General features: G+C 52.8%; 1 protein-coding gene across 3 annotated transcripts in view; it reads right to left on the reverse strand.

The window, feature by feature from the left end:
* Nucleotides 1-12,887, reverse strand: part of LARGE1 (LARGE xylosyl- and glucuronyltransferase 1) — a 425,273-nt gene that overhangs the window by 23,477 nt on the left and 388,909 nt on the right. For 2 of the 3 annotated variants that reach the window (XM_081082858.1, XM_081082859.1), the window contains exon 10: nt 10,339-10,494. In XM_081082858.1, coding sequence (XP_080938984.1) covers nt 10,339-10,494 — 156 coding nt within the window. Of the gene's footprint in view, nt 1-4,092; nt 4,263-10,338; nt 10,495-12,887 lie in introns of those variants that run through there. The other variant, XM_081082860.1, reaches the window with a different exon arrangement.

Raw genomic sequence — 12,887 nt, forward strand, 5'->3', positions numbered from 1 at the left:
CATTTTCCCACTTCCTAACGAGAGGAGGAGTTTGGGCTTCATGAAAGAACTCTCAGAGGTCATGCGCTCACTCAGGTACGGTGCTGACAACTTTGCAGGCACCGTCTCATTTAATACTCACACAGCCTCTATGCATGAGGGACCACGGTCAGTCCTGCCTTATATGTGAAGACATTCATCACCTGAAAGGTTTAGCCACTTGTTCAAGGTCAAATGATGGGTGAACGAAGTTTCTGAGATATTTCCTCCAGGTGTATGTCCTCCGAGTTCTTGACATAATCAAGTCACTAGAGCGCCTTCAGCTTTTCTAGTTTTAACGCTAGCTAGATGGTTCTATGACTGGAGAGGAATGAATGCATGTATCCCCTGCAGAAGCAGGGACCTGCCATGCTCACCAATATTCACATTCTCCTCTCTTCCTGGGGGCACGGCCAGGCTGTGTTTCTGACCTTCCTGCAGTTTTGGGCCAAGCTCTGGTCAGTAGTATGTGGGCAGGTTCTGGTTGCCACAGGCACCACATTCAGGGCTGTCTCATGCACAGTCCTCACTGTCAGCCAGAGCAAGAACGTCCAAGGCTCCATGGAAGTCAGAGCCACAAGATGGAAGGAGTCTGGGATGCTGGAGAAAAACCACCTGCCAATCAGGAACATCCATGCAGACTTCCTGTGAGTCAAAGATCTCTCGCATGCTGGGCCCATTTTAGAATTGTTCATGTTACCTTAACTAACACTCCCAGCTGAACTCTTCTAGACAGTAAGCGATGGGGGCAGAACACAACGGACCAAGTAAGGAGTCCCCCTGAAGCCACCCATTTCTTGTGGACGCCTCTCCTTCTGATGCCAGAGAACAATGGCGGGAAACATCTGGTGGGCAAAACAACCCGCAATTGTGCTGTTTTATAAGTTCCACCGACTTTCCCTTTTCAGTGGCCTGGACACGTGTGACGTCATCTGCTCTTCCCTGGATCTGCAGGAGGCAGGCAGGGCTGCCCTCGTGTCCTCAGTTGGCGGAGAAGGAAGCCGGAGCACCAGGGGTTTGCTCAGAGCGGCTGGGGCTCTGACTCTCTTCCTCTGAAGCCTGCTTCAGGCTCTGTCCTGTGGTTTCCACGAAGCGGGTACGTTTTATGGAGCCATGCAGGTAGCGAAAGATTACAGGCTCGCTGACTGCCTGCTGTGTGCATTAATCAACCAAGTTCCAGGAACCCAAACATTTTTTACCAGGGGCCAGATTTATGCTTTTGTGCAGAGGAGAGGCACGGGTTCAGGTCTGTTCGGCCAAGGCTCAGAGAGATTCCGCCCAGCTCTGACCTAGGCTCTGAGGAAATAAAGAAGGACAAGGCCTGGTCTCCATCCGGTCCGAAGTATCAGTATTACTGTGGACCTCACACACAATTCATAGGCCCTTACTTTATGCCAAGCCCTGTGCTAAGAATGCGGAAGGAACCCCAGTTTCTGTACTTAAGTTGTTCATAATTTCTGGGTGGGGGAACAAATAAGCAAGTTGGTAATTATAATACTGGGTGTTTATAACACAAACAAAACTTAATTTGGGAGCGGGGGTGGGGGAGGGGCATGTGTTACGTGCCACTGATCTAGCTCCTGACTTAGCTTCTTGGGTCCTCATGAAGCCTATTGGGTAGACTATGATTCCCATTTTACAGATGGGAGAACCAAGGCATAGAGAGTTTAAGTAAATGGCCCGAAATCCCACAGTTACTGTTCCTAAGATTTTATGCGGGTTTTGCTCCAGAGCTGCCCCCTGCATTCTGCATAAGGAGCTGGTAAGAGGAGGGAGACCCGGCCAAAGGGAGGGAGAGCAGGTGGCTGCCGGAAAGGCCCAGGAGGGAGCCCTGCACACGAGGACGATTACAACTGGAGCCTCGGGGTGTGGAAGAGAGAGGTGTGCAAGCTGGAGCTGGACAGAACAAAGCAGACAGACCACGATGGCGTGCAGGGGGCGCAGGCATATCCACTGAGAAGCTTGCCCCCACGGCTCCTCCTGCACCCCACCCTGTAGCCTCCCGGCAAGCGCTGGGGTCCTTCAGGCTCTGGAATGAACAAGCCCGGAAGGTCACTGGAGGCCGGCCTGGGCAGCAGCTGTCATAGGGTTCTGGGCGCTGTCCACCGGGCTCTGATGCCCACGGCGTGATGAAAGAGCTGGCGCCGTGCGGCTCACCCGTGAGCGCGATAATGCATTCTGGCTTTTCCCTGGGGTTTCTCTGGGATACAGCTGTTTCCACAGAGCCATCTGCTTCCTGGCACGGCCTCGCACGGTGGTGCCGGGAAGTGTTTATGGAATCTGTTTGTATGTGTCTTATTTTTAACTCCTAATTGAGCCATGGTGAGGCCGTTGTCTTTGCTCCTTCGTGGGCCTGGTGTTGGGGAACGGGGCCCCGCAGGTAGCCCGGAACCCTGGCGGCTGAGGGAGGTGAGTCAGAGCCCTCTTCTCAGAGATGAGCAGGGACCTCGGAGCAGGTGGAAGGGCAGGTCTGGGACAAGCTTCCTGGCCAACCTACCGCCTATGGCTGGTAGCACTTTGCATACCTTATCAGTGGTCGGCAAACTGCGGCTCACGAGCCACATGCGGCTCTTTGGCACCTTGAATTTGGCTCTTCCACAAAATACCGACTTCTGCACATGGGCCACAAAGTTTCAATCGTACTGTACGTGCGCGCCCGCACGTGGTATTTTGTGGAAGAGCCACACTCAAGGGGCCAAAGAGCCGCATGTGGCTCACGAGCCGCAGTTTGCCGACCACTGCCTTAACCCCTTCAACCCTCCAACCGCCTGGCCTGGGTTTATTTGTGACCATTTTATAGGCAGAGAAACTGAGGCTTGTAGAAGGTGAAAGTGATGCCTGGTGCCACAGATCTAGTCCTGGGGCCGGGTTTTCTGATTGTGAGTGTAGGGAACTTCCTCTCGCACCCCAGATGCTTCGAGAAAAGGACTTGTAATAGTTCATTTGTTGAACAAGATCTGCTGAGCACACACCAGGAACCAGGCAGGCTTTTGGAGGCATGAAAACATACTGATGAATAAAAGCGGATAGAAATCCACGTAGTCACAGAGCTTTCATTCACGTGGGGGGAGATGTGATCAACAAAACAAATTCGTCAAGAATATGACACCCTGATAGGGGACGAGGGCCACGGAGAACAATAAAGAAGCTCTGGGGGCCAGGAGCGCTGGGGGAGGGGCAGGAACTGCAATTTTAGGCCGGGGAGTGTTTTGTTTACTTATAGAAAGGCCACGCGGCTGTGGGCCAAAGTTAATACCAGTCCCGGGACCACCACCAAGCCCGCTCCACGATTTCAATTCTCCAAGCTCCCACGTCCTCCTCCATAAAATGGAGACAACAGCAACTTGTGGGAGTCAGCGTGATTATATAAGCAAACACGACGAGGAGAATACGAGGAGAATGAGGGAATGAGTTGTAGTGATTCTGTTCCTTGTAAACGTGGAGCGACACCCACTTACGAAGCAAGGCCCTGGTTTGCCGCTTAGAATTAGGTGGGCCTGGTTTCGAATCATGGCCCCGCCATGGAGGAGTTGCGTGACCCTGGGCAAGTAACTCCTCTCCAGTGAGCGCTGGTTTCCTCATCTGTCACGTGTGACTCACGCCCACCTCCCTGGAAGGTGGCGGAGATTAGAGTTGCGTTTCCCTTTCTCTTGCTCTGCAGGAAATCTCCATTGTCAAAGGCCAGCAGATGCAGAGAAGCCTTAGCTGGTTTGGCTCAGTGGGTAGAGCGTTGGCCTGCGGACAGAAGGGTCCTGGGTTCGATTCCGGTCAAGGGCACATGCGGGTTTGATCCCCAGTGGGGGGCGTGCAGGAGGCAGGTCTGGGCAGGGCACAGAGCAGCGTCCCAGTGCAGGGGGACCAGAGGGGCTCACGCTGGGGGCAGGGCTGCCCACAGGCTCCCGCATGCCCCGTGTTACTGTTCGGAGACTGTCACTGGGTCCCTGGAGGGCTGCTTGGCTAGGACACTGGGGTTTGGACAGAGAGAACGCGTGGGGCCATTCATTAGTGACATCTGCTGCGGACACGGGAGGAGGGAGCTGGAAGTCTGCGTTCACTGCCGATGGACTTGCAATTCCATATAAATGCAGGCACTCACTGTTGCCCAATCTTCTGTGGTTTTTTCTTCTTCTTTTTTGCGCTTTTTGGATATTTGCTGTTTGATCACGTAACTTTGAATGCAACAGTGGCTAATTCTTTCCCGTTGGCCTTTCTGACTTCAATACCCCCGGCTTCTCTTTTCTTGGCTGCCGGGGGAGGGAAGGAAAGGAAGGGGCACTCAGAAGGGCTGCTCCGGGCTGACGGAGTGAAAATGACAGCTGTCAGGAAGGAATGTGCAGAACCAGCAGCACGCAGTGCGAGGCCATTTCCTGCCAGGAAAAGCAGCATCTTTCCCCCTCGGGCCGACTCCCGCCCCCTCAGCATGCTCCACGCCACCGGCGTCGGCCATTGCACATGGAGTTCTGTATAATCTGGTGGCCAAAGGAAGGGCATGTACTTTAGCAAGATTCCCACCAAAAGTGGCTCAAACCTATATATTTTAAGGCTTTGCATTTAAACGGGCGAGCTTCCTTTTAGCTGGAGCACCCCCTTAGGGGGGGCAGGCGTTCCTGATGAGAAAGCTTCGCTCTATAAATACGGGGCTCAGGGAGACACGCTGTATGGAAACATGCGACGCTGTCTGCCAGGCTCTCGGGGGCAACAGGGGGTGTCCTTACTTGCCCCGGAGGACAGGCTCAGAGTAATGAACTCCCTGCGGAAGGGAAGGTTTCAGCTCAGCATGGGGAAGGCTGGTGTGGCACCTGGAGCCTCCAGCAGGGGAGGCAGCTGTTGGAGGTGGTGAGCTCCCCGTCTTTGGGAGGATTCCAGCAGAAGCCAGATGCACGCCTGTTAGGGATGCTGTCGAGGGATTTTTGCCTGGATTAGGGGGTGGAGAGTTTCTGTGACTATTCAACTGTGTTCTGTGGAGTCCTGGGCTTTCTTGGAAATGCTTTAGGGGATGGGTTGCTGAGGTGAAGGGAGAGAAAAGCTAAGGCATAGAATTCTAGCCTCCGTGGCCATTTTAAGAAATAAGAACAACCTCCACCTACTGGATGCTTATTGCATCACACAGATGAACTGACTGGTTCCAGAGGGGGTCAGTGGATGCACCAGGGTGGATGGGAGTGGCTGTGCCCCGTTAGCGACAGTCGTTCCAACCACTGTTGGAGTCTGATCTCTTCCCAGTCACACGAACACTCTGAGTGCCACACGGGAGAGATGAAGCCCCTGATTTCCTGAAATTACTCATTCTGTTGGTAGCGAGGCCAACCAGGTGGCCTCTCCTTCCTACCGCAGGTCCCTCATTGGCAGGAAACCTTTCGGGGACCGTCTGACCCAGAGCAGATGTGACAGCCCTCAGGTGCTATAGAGACAGGGTTCTGAGCGACCCTGCAGGTTCCTCTCCCCGCTAGGCCTTCCGCGGAGAGGTTAATATAACCTGAATCCATCTGAGGCACGACAGATTGTCATCAGATGGTTGGGCACTGTGGTTTGTAAAAACAAACCAACAAACAATGAACATGGTGTTCCTGGTGCTGAGTCCTTCTATCTTGGTGATTTAACATAGATTATCCGTGAAACACTACGACAAAGGCACCCCTGTGCCCATTTCTCAGATGGTAAATGTGAGGCCCGGAGCATTCATGTGCTGGCTCTGAGGTCATGTGACTATTAAATATGGGATCTGGGATGACTAGCGTGCTTACTCTCTCATCACCATCATCACCTCCCTCTAGAGGAAATTATAATAATGCAAAAACCAAAGTCAAGCAGCCCTTTATGTTCTCACCTTGCCTTCATTCGAATCTGAATGTGCCGTGGCGCTCCTGTTCACCTCTGCTCACTTCCGCCCTCCCTGCTGTGCTGCCCACTCCCTCCCACTGAGTCCACTTTCTATACCTCCTTATTCATCCCTCAAATCTCACCTCCTCCAGGAAGTCCTCCCTGAGGCACCTTCTCTCCTACTGCATCCAAAGCCCTTCTCATGTGCTCTCAAAGCACCACCGCCATCCGGGCACACATGGCACTGGATCACAACCCCTGCTTGTCTGCATCCCTCACTTGGACCCGCACTGGGAGAGCCGGGCTTGGTCTGCGATGCTCCCCTGCATCCCTAGCCCAGAGGTTGGGATTGTTTGAATAGCTCTATGTCAAGTGGCTGAATGAGCCTTGAGACAATGCGCTCATCTGCGATCTGTAGGCCCAGGAGGAGGTCTGGACTTCATTCACTGCGACTACCACCATCTGCGCACTTGTCAGGGCGCTAACGACCTCTTTCCCCAGAGCTGGGAGCATCCGCTTTGGGCCGGATCCAAGATTGTGCCCTTTCTCTCCGGTTGTGTTTGCACAGAACACTTGACATGCTGCTAAGGACCAGGAGGTGGACGCCCTATAGATGCGCTTCCAGGGTGCGAGGCTGCAGACCCTCTCCTGCCCCGCCCTGCCCCGAGGGCCGCTCTCGGAGGAGCCTGGATGCAGCAGGGCACAGGGACCTGCTGTGAGTGCCAGAGGCGCCTGTTCCCCTGTCCTCAGTGCCCACAAAGCCACTCGTCTGTGCTCTCTGTCTCCACGCTGCCGGCCTCGGTCTCAGCCCCACTGTCGTCGTTTTGCCTGGGATGCGGCAATTGTCTCTAAGTGGTCTCCCCGCCTCCAGTCCTGGCCTCTTCATTCCATTCTCCACACGGAGTCATTTTTCTCAACTGTAATCTGACCAAGATGAAAGCCGTTCGGTGGAGTCTACACGGCTGAGCCCAGCCAAGGCCCTTCTGTCAGCTCCATCCTTCGCCCCTCTCCCACACGCCCTCACACCAACGCCCAGCATGTTCTCCCTGAACTCTCCACTTCTTTGTCTGCTCTGCCTTTACCTGGCGCGTCATGCTTCCCCGTATGTACTCGATTCATCCAACAAGTATTTACTGAGTGGTGACCAACGCTGCTTCCCTTGGGGGAGGGCACCACAGAGGCAAAGTCTCCCTATTCTGGCCTTAGGTTTGGGAAAAAACTAGGAAACAAGCACATGAAGCAAATCCTGGTGGACGGTGCATATACTCGGATGTAAAGAGACAGGGCTCATCACAGAGTGACCATGGGGTCCTGGAGGCTGAGGAGGGTGCCCCATTGGAGATGCTCCTACACGGAGGGGCAGGGGGTCTGGGCAGTGGGACAGCCAGCACAGAGGCCCCGGGCGGGTAGAATGAGCCTGGGGTGGATGCAGAAGGAATCGCAAAGGTGGTGAGTGTGGCTCCCGCAGCGTCAAGGGCCAGAGTGCTGGGGGACGATGCTCTAGGCATCTCTAGCACTTGATACGTGTACCAGGACTGGGCGAGCCTCTAATTTCAACCCAGGGCCTTGCCGGGTGCCTGGCAGATGCCGGCATTCACAGGTGCTTATTGAGGACCATGGGGTACTCTCCCCCAACCCCTCCGACCCCGTGACCCCAGGGGAGGCTGATGGTAGGAAAAGCTAGTGAGTCATTTATAAAGAAAGTCCCGCTTCCTAAGACACTGGCCGACAGGGGAGCCCATGATGCCATGATTAACCGATGGCTTTATGCTGCACGGCTTTGTATTTGAGTCTCTTCCGTGGAGGAAAAAAAAAAAAGAGGCAGGAGAACATTTTTATTTAGCGTTTGGAATACAGTGCCGAATGGGCACTCCAATGTTGGCGAGGATGGCAAACACTGACTTGAGTAGAGAACTGGAGGAAGAACCAAAAGGCCAAACCCAGGAAGAACATACCGTGTTCATGGATTGGTAGAATCAACATCATTTAAAATGTCCATACCACCCAAAGCAATTTATAGATTCAATGCACTCCCCATTAAAATACCAACGGCATATTTCACAGACCTAGAACGAACTCTCCAAAAATTCATCTGGAATGAAAAAAGACCCTGGATAGCTGCATCAATCCTGAGAAAGAAGAACAAAGTAGGAGGGATCTCAATACCAGATATCAAGCTGTTATTACGAAGCCACAGTTCTCAAAACTGCCTGGTACTGGCACAAGAACAGACATACAGACCAATGGAACAGAACAGAGAACCCAGAAATCAATCCAAACCACTACGCTCAATTAATATTTGACAAAGGAGGCAAGAGCATACAATGGAGTCAAGACAGTCTCTTCAATAAATGGTGCTGGGAAAATTGGTCAGATACATGCAAAATAAAATGAAACTAGATCACCAACTTACACCATACACAAAAATAAACTCAAAATGGCTAAAGGACTTGAATGTAAGACAGGAAACCATAAAAATCTTAGAAGACTCCATAGGCAGAAAAATATCAGACATATGTCGTAGCAATATCTTTAGCGATACAGCTCCTAGGGCATTGGAAACTAAGGAGAAAATAATCAAATGGGACTACATCAAAATAAAAAGCTTCTGTACAGCAAAAGAAACCATCAACAAAACAACAAGAAAACCACTGCATATTTGCCAATGCTATCTTAGATAAGGGTTTAATCTCCAACATTTACAGGGAACTCATACAACTTAACAAAAAGAAGATAAACAATCCAATAAAAAAATGGGCAAAGGACCTAAATAGACACTTTTTGAAAGAGGACATTCAGAAGGCCGAGAGACATAAGAAAATATGCTCAAAGTCACTAATCATCCAAGAGATGCAAATCAAAACAACAATGAGGTGCCATCTCACACCTGTCAGAATGGCTATCATCAACAAATTAACAAACGCCAAGTGCTGGCGAGGATGCGGAGAAAAAGGAACCCTCGTACAATGCTGGTGGGAATGCAGACTGGTGCAGCCGCTGTGGAAAACAGAATGGCGTTTCCTCAAAAAGTTAAAAATGGAACTCCCATTTGACCCAGTAATCCCACTTCTAGGAATATATCCCAAGAAACCAGAAACACCAATCAGAAAGGATATATGCACCCCTATGTTCATAGCAGCACAATTTACAACAGCTAAGATTTGGAAACAGCCTAAGTGCCCATTAGCATATGAGTGGATTAAAAAACTGTGGTACATCTACACAATCGAATACTATGCTGCTATAAAAAAAAGAGGAACTTTTACCATTTGCAACAGCATGGATGGAACTGGAGAGCATTATGCTAAGTGAAATAAGCCAATCAGAGAAAGATAAATATCACGTGATCTCACTCATAGGTGGGATATAATGATCAACATAAACTGATTGAACAAAAATAGATCCAGAGACAAGGTAACACTGAACAGACCATCCAACCTCAGAGAGAAGGCAGAGGAGGGCGGGGGGGTGTGGGAGTGTGGGGGGTGGGGGGTGGGGGTGGGGGGAGAGGATGCCGAAGCAGGGACTCTACAAACGCTGTCACTGCTTTGCCAGCTACTCTGTTAAGTGCTGCCAACAGGGGCAAGATCAACCAAAGGACTTGTATGAATGCACATTAGCATAACCAATGGACACAGACACTGGGGTGGTGGGGGCTTGTCCTGGGGTGTGGGAGTGGTGGTGGGGGGTGCCAATCGGGGGAAAAGGAGGCATATGTAATACTTTAAACAATTAAAAAATAAAAGGCCCAAACCAGGTCAGCTTGGCCCTACATTCTCTGCTTTTCCTCTACAGGAGCTGCTTCCCCACATCCTGCTCCTCAGAACTTCCCATCAGTCTCACCTTTGCTCCTTGCTTGCTGTGTGGCCATGAATAACCTGCTTAACCTCTCTGTGCCTAAATTTCTTCAGCTCTAACTGGGGGGAAGGGGGAAAGGGGTGTCTATGAGCACCATATGAGACAGAACATGAAAATAATTATAAACGATGAAGAAATAAGAAAATATAGATGTTAGCTATGCCTGTGACCACCTACCTAACACTTTCCTCATGCTGTGACCAACCATAAAATTATTTTCGTTGCTACTTCGTAACTGTAATGTTGCTACTGTTATGAATTGTAATGTAAATATCTGATATGCAGGATGGTCTTAGGCGACCCCTGTGAAAGGGTCCTTCGACCGCCAAAGGGGTCGCGACCCACAGGTTGAGAACCGCTGGTCTACTGTTTCCAAAGTGTCTTAGCCCATTCTCACTCCTCTGCGTGGCAGCTCCCTTCTGACTGTGCCTAGTCTGGGCCAAGCGAACCCCCTCTGCATCCATGGCAATGAGCATGGAAGTGATCTGCCTGCCTGCCCGTCGCCCCCACCAGACGGGGGACCCCCAGGGTAGCGATGGCGTCTCGTTCATCTCGGGCGTGCCGTGAGCCTGGCGCACAGCCTGGCACGCCGGAGGTCCTCGCAGGCCAGCGGAGAGGCTTCCCCACCCCGGAACCACTTACGTTCTCACTGTTGACGTCGGCTTCGCTGGGGCAGCCGAACAGCTCCCGCCTCAGGAGGTTGCCGTCGTACTCCAGGAAGGTCAGGTAGAGGTTGCGGAAGAACTCCACGTGCTTGTTCTTCACCCGGAGCTTCTTGGGGGAGTTCCAGTGGATGACCTGGCAGGGCACGAGGAGGCAGTCAGGCTGGGCGGACCTCACACTTGCAGGAGCCGCCGCGGGGCACGGGGGACGCATTATTTCTGGGCTTGCCCATTCATTCATTCATCCACTCATTCACTCATTCATTCATCCATCCACTCACTCATTCATTCAATGTTTATGGTAGAACGGTTGAGGCCAGATTGCTGGGTTCAAATCCTGGCTCTGCTCTAGGGACTCATTTAATCTTGGACAAGTTACTTCATCTCGCTGTGCCTCAGTTTCCCCACCTGTGAAATGGGAAAAGCAACAGCTCCTGCGTGTGGCAGTGCATACGTTTTCACCTCTCGGCCCCAACCTGCTTTGGGGCGACGAAGCTGGGACCCTGCAAACCCTGTCACTGCTTTGCCAGCTGCTCTGTTAGGCGCTGCCAACAGGGGCCAAGGGAGGGAGACCGAGTCAGGAGGAGAAGGAAGAACTCGCTCCTTCCTGGGGCTCCCTGTTCCTGTGAGCGACACGCCACCCCCTTTTTCACACCAGCAGCGGCGCTTCCTTCCTTCCGCAGCAGGGAAATCCATGTTTGCAGTTTTTCCAACACTCAGAACCAGCCGCCCCCTCCTCCCGTCTCCGCCCTGTCGCTGCCTCTGGCGTTGGCTGCTGACTCCACCCCAGAGCTGGGGTCCAGCCTCAGGTGACAATATTCCAATAATTGCCACCTCTACTCCTCCTGCGGGTGGTAACTGTTCCCTGCAACACCCTATTTTTGCTTTTTTAGTTACTAAGCGAACACTGTATCTAGTTATCATTTTTAAAGATCCAATTCCCTATTCAAATAATTGGTGTGGTCTCCGCCTCCAGCCGATTTGCTGGGAAAATCACTGCTATGTAAGTGAAGTAAGTCGTGCCTGGCACAGGCGAGAGCCCAGGAAATGCTGGGTCTGACGGTGAAGTGCCCACAGTGGACCGGCCGGGTTGGGAGATGAGCAGAGGCCCTTGTTGGCAGTGCCACCCGCAGCTCGCTCAAGGTCGGCTGGGGGACGGGCCTCGAGAAGGTAACAGGATGTAATCATGGAGGGAAGGTCAGGGGGAAGTGCAGCTCAGACCGGCATCATAGAGGGAGATGCCGGGACTGGGGCTTGAAGGACAAGTGGGAGTTTCCTGGGGCGACAGGGCCTGGAAGGAGGGGGTGGCACTTGGAGAGGCATTGCTCGCCCCTCCGCTGGGGAGCGTGTCTAGGGCAGAACACCTCACCATCGGTTTTACACTCTTTGTCTTTCTAAAACCCTTGTGATGACCAGAACAGGAATGCAATTTTAAAGAATAAACTGGAGAAGTAACTTGGCCAGGCCACCGCGCCGGTAGGTGCCGGAGCTGGAATTCTAATATCAGTGTGAATAAGTCTGACTCTAGAGCCCGTGTTCTTTCCTCTGTGCCACAAAGAACAGGCTAGAAAACCGCACGCTTGGTCACATTACAGAGGAACTAAAATAACCCCCACCTTTTCCTCTCTATGATCCGATGTCCTCGCTCACTCCTCCCATGGCGGTGATCCTGAGGACAGGCACTGCGCCTCCGGACTCCCACTACCCTTCAGCCACAGTCGCCTGCAGCAGGGCCCGGGGCTGCTGCCTAAAGAGAGGTCTGAGGCCCGTCTCACCCTGCCTCTCTCGGGTTCCCATGGATGTGCAGCAGCGGCAGCCCTTGATGCTGGCCGGATAAATACTGGGTGCAAGCCCAGGTCTCTCTCTCATGGGACAGTGAATAACAGCACCCAAACCACACCCCTGCCCGCCTGTCCCCAGCAATGGTGCGACAGCAGAGCAAGAAGCGGGGACGTCAGAGCAGCCCAGGTCCGAATCCCAGCTAGGCTCGCTGCTGTGTGTGTCCGGGGGCAACTGGTTTCATATCTTGGGACCCCAGTTTCCCCATGTGCCACGTGGGGATCAGCCTTCCCGACTTCACAAAGTACTCAGAGAGTGGCCCAGCACTGCACCTGCGTGCCTGGGTGGCCCCGTATGCGTAGGCTCTCTTCTCCCCTCCAAGACGGGGCCAGCAGCCTGTGCGATCTGAGCTTCCCCCTGCCTTCCCAGCGTGAAGAGGCTGCAGCAGTAAGGAAGGAAGGAAGCAGCACGTAGCCTGCAGGAGACAGCAGGGAGAGCCAGCAGGCCTCCCTGGAAGAGGCACTGGCTGGGAAGGAGGAACATGAAATCGAAGTTTCCTTCCTGTGCCTTTTGAAGGGTCGAGAGAGGAGAGAGGGGATGCTCCTCTAAGAACACACCCACCAGACACTAGGAGGGCCTGGCCAGGCATGAAAATAACTGCACGCGAGCCGTGTCCCTCACACCCAATGGGATCATGTCTTTGCTGCGCAACAGTCTGTGCTCGCCAAGTGCTGAGCCAGCAGGGCGGCT

This window comes from Myotis nattereri (assembly GCF_964212035.1).
Source record: "Myotis nattereri genome assembly, chromosome: 2".
NCBI lineage: Eukaryota > Metazoa > Chordata > Mammalia > Chiroptera > Vespertilionidae > Myotis > Myotis nattereri.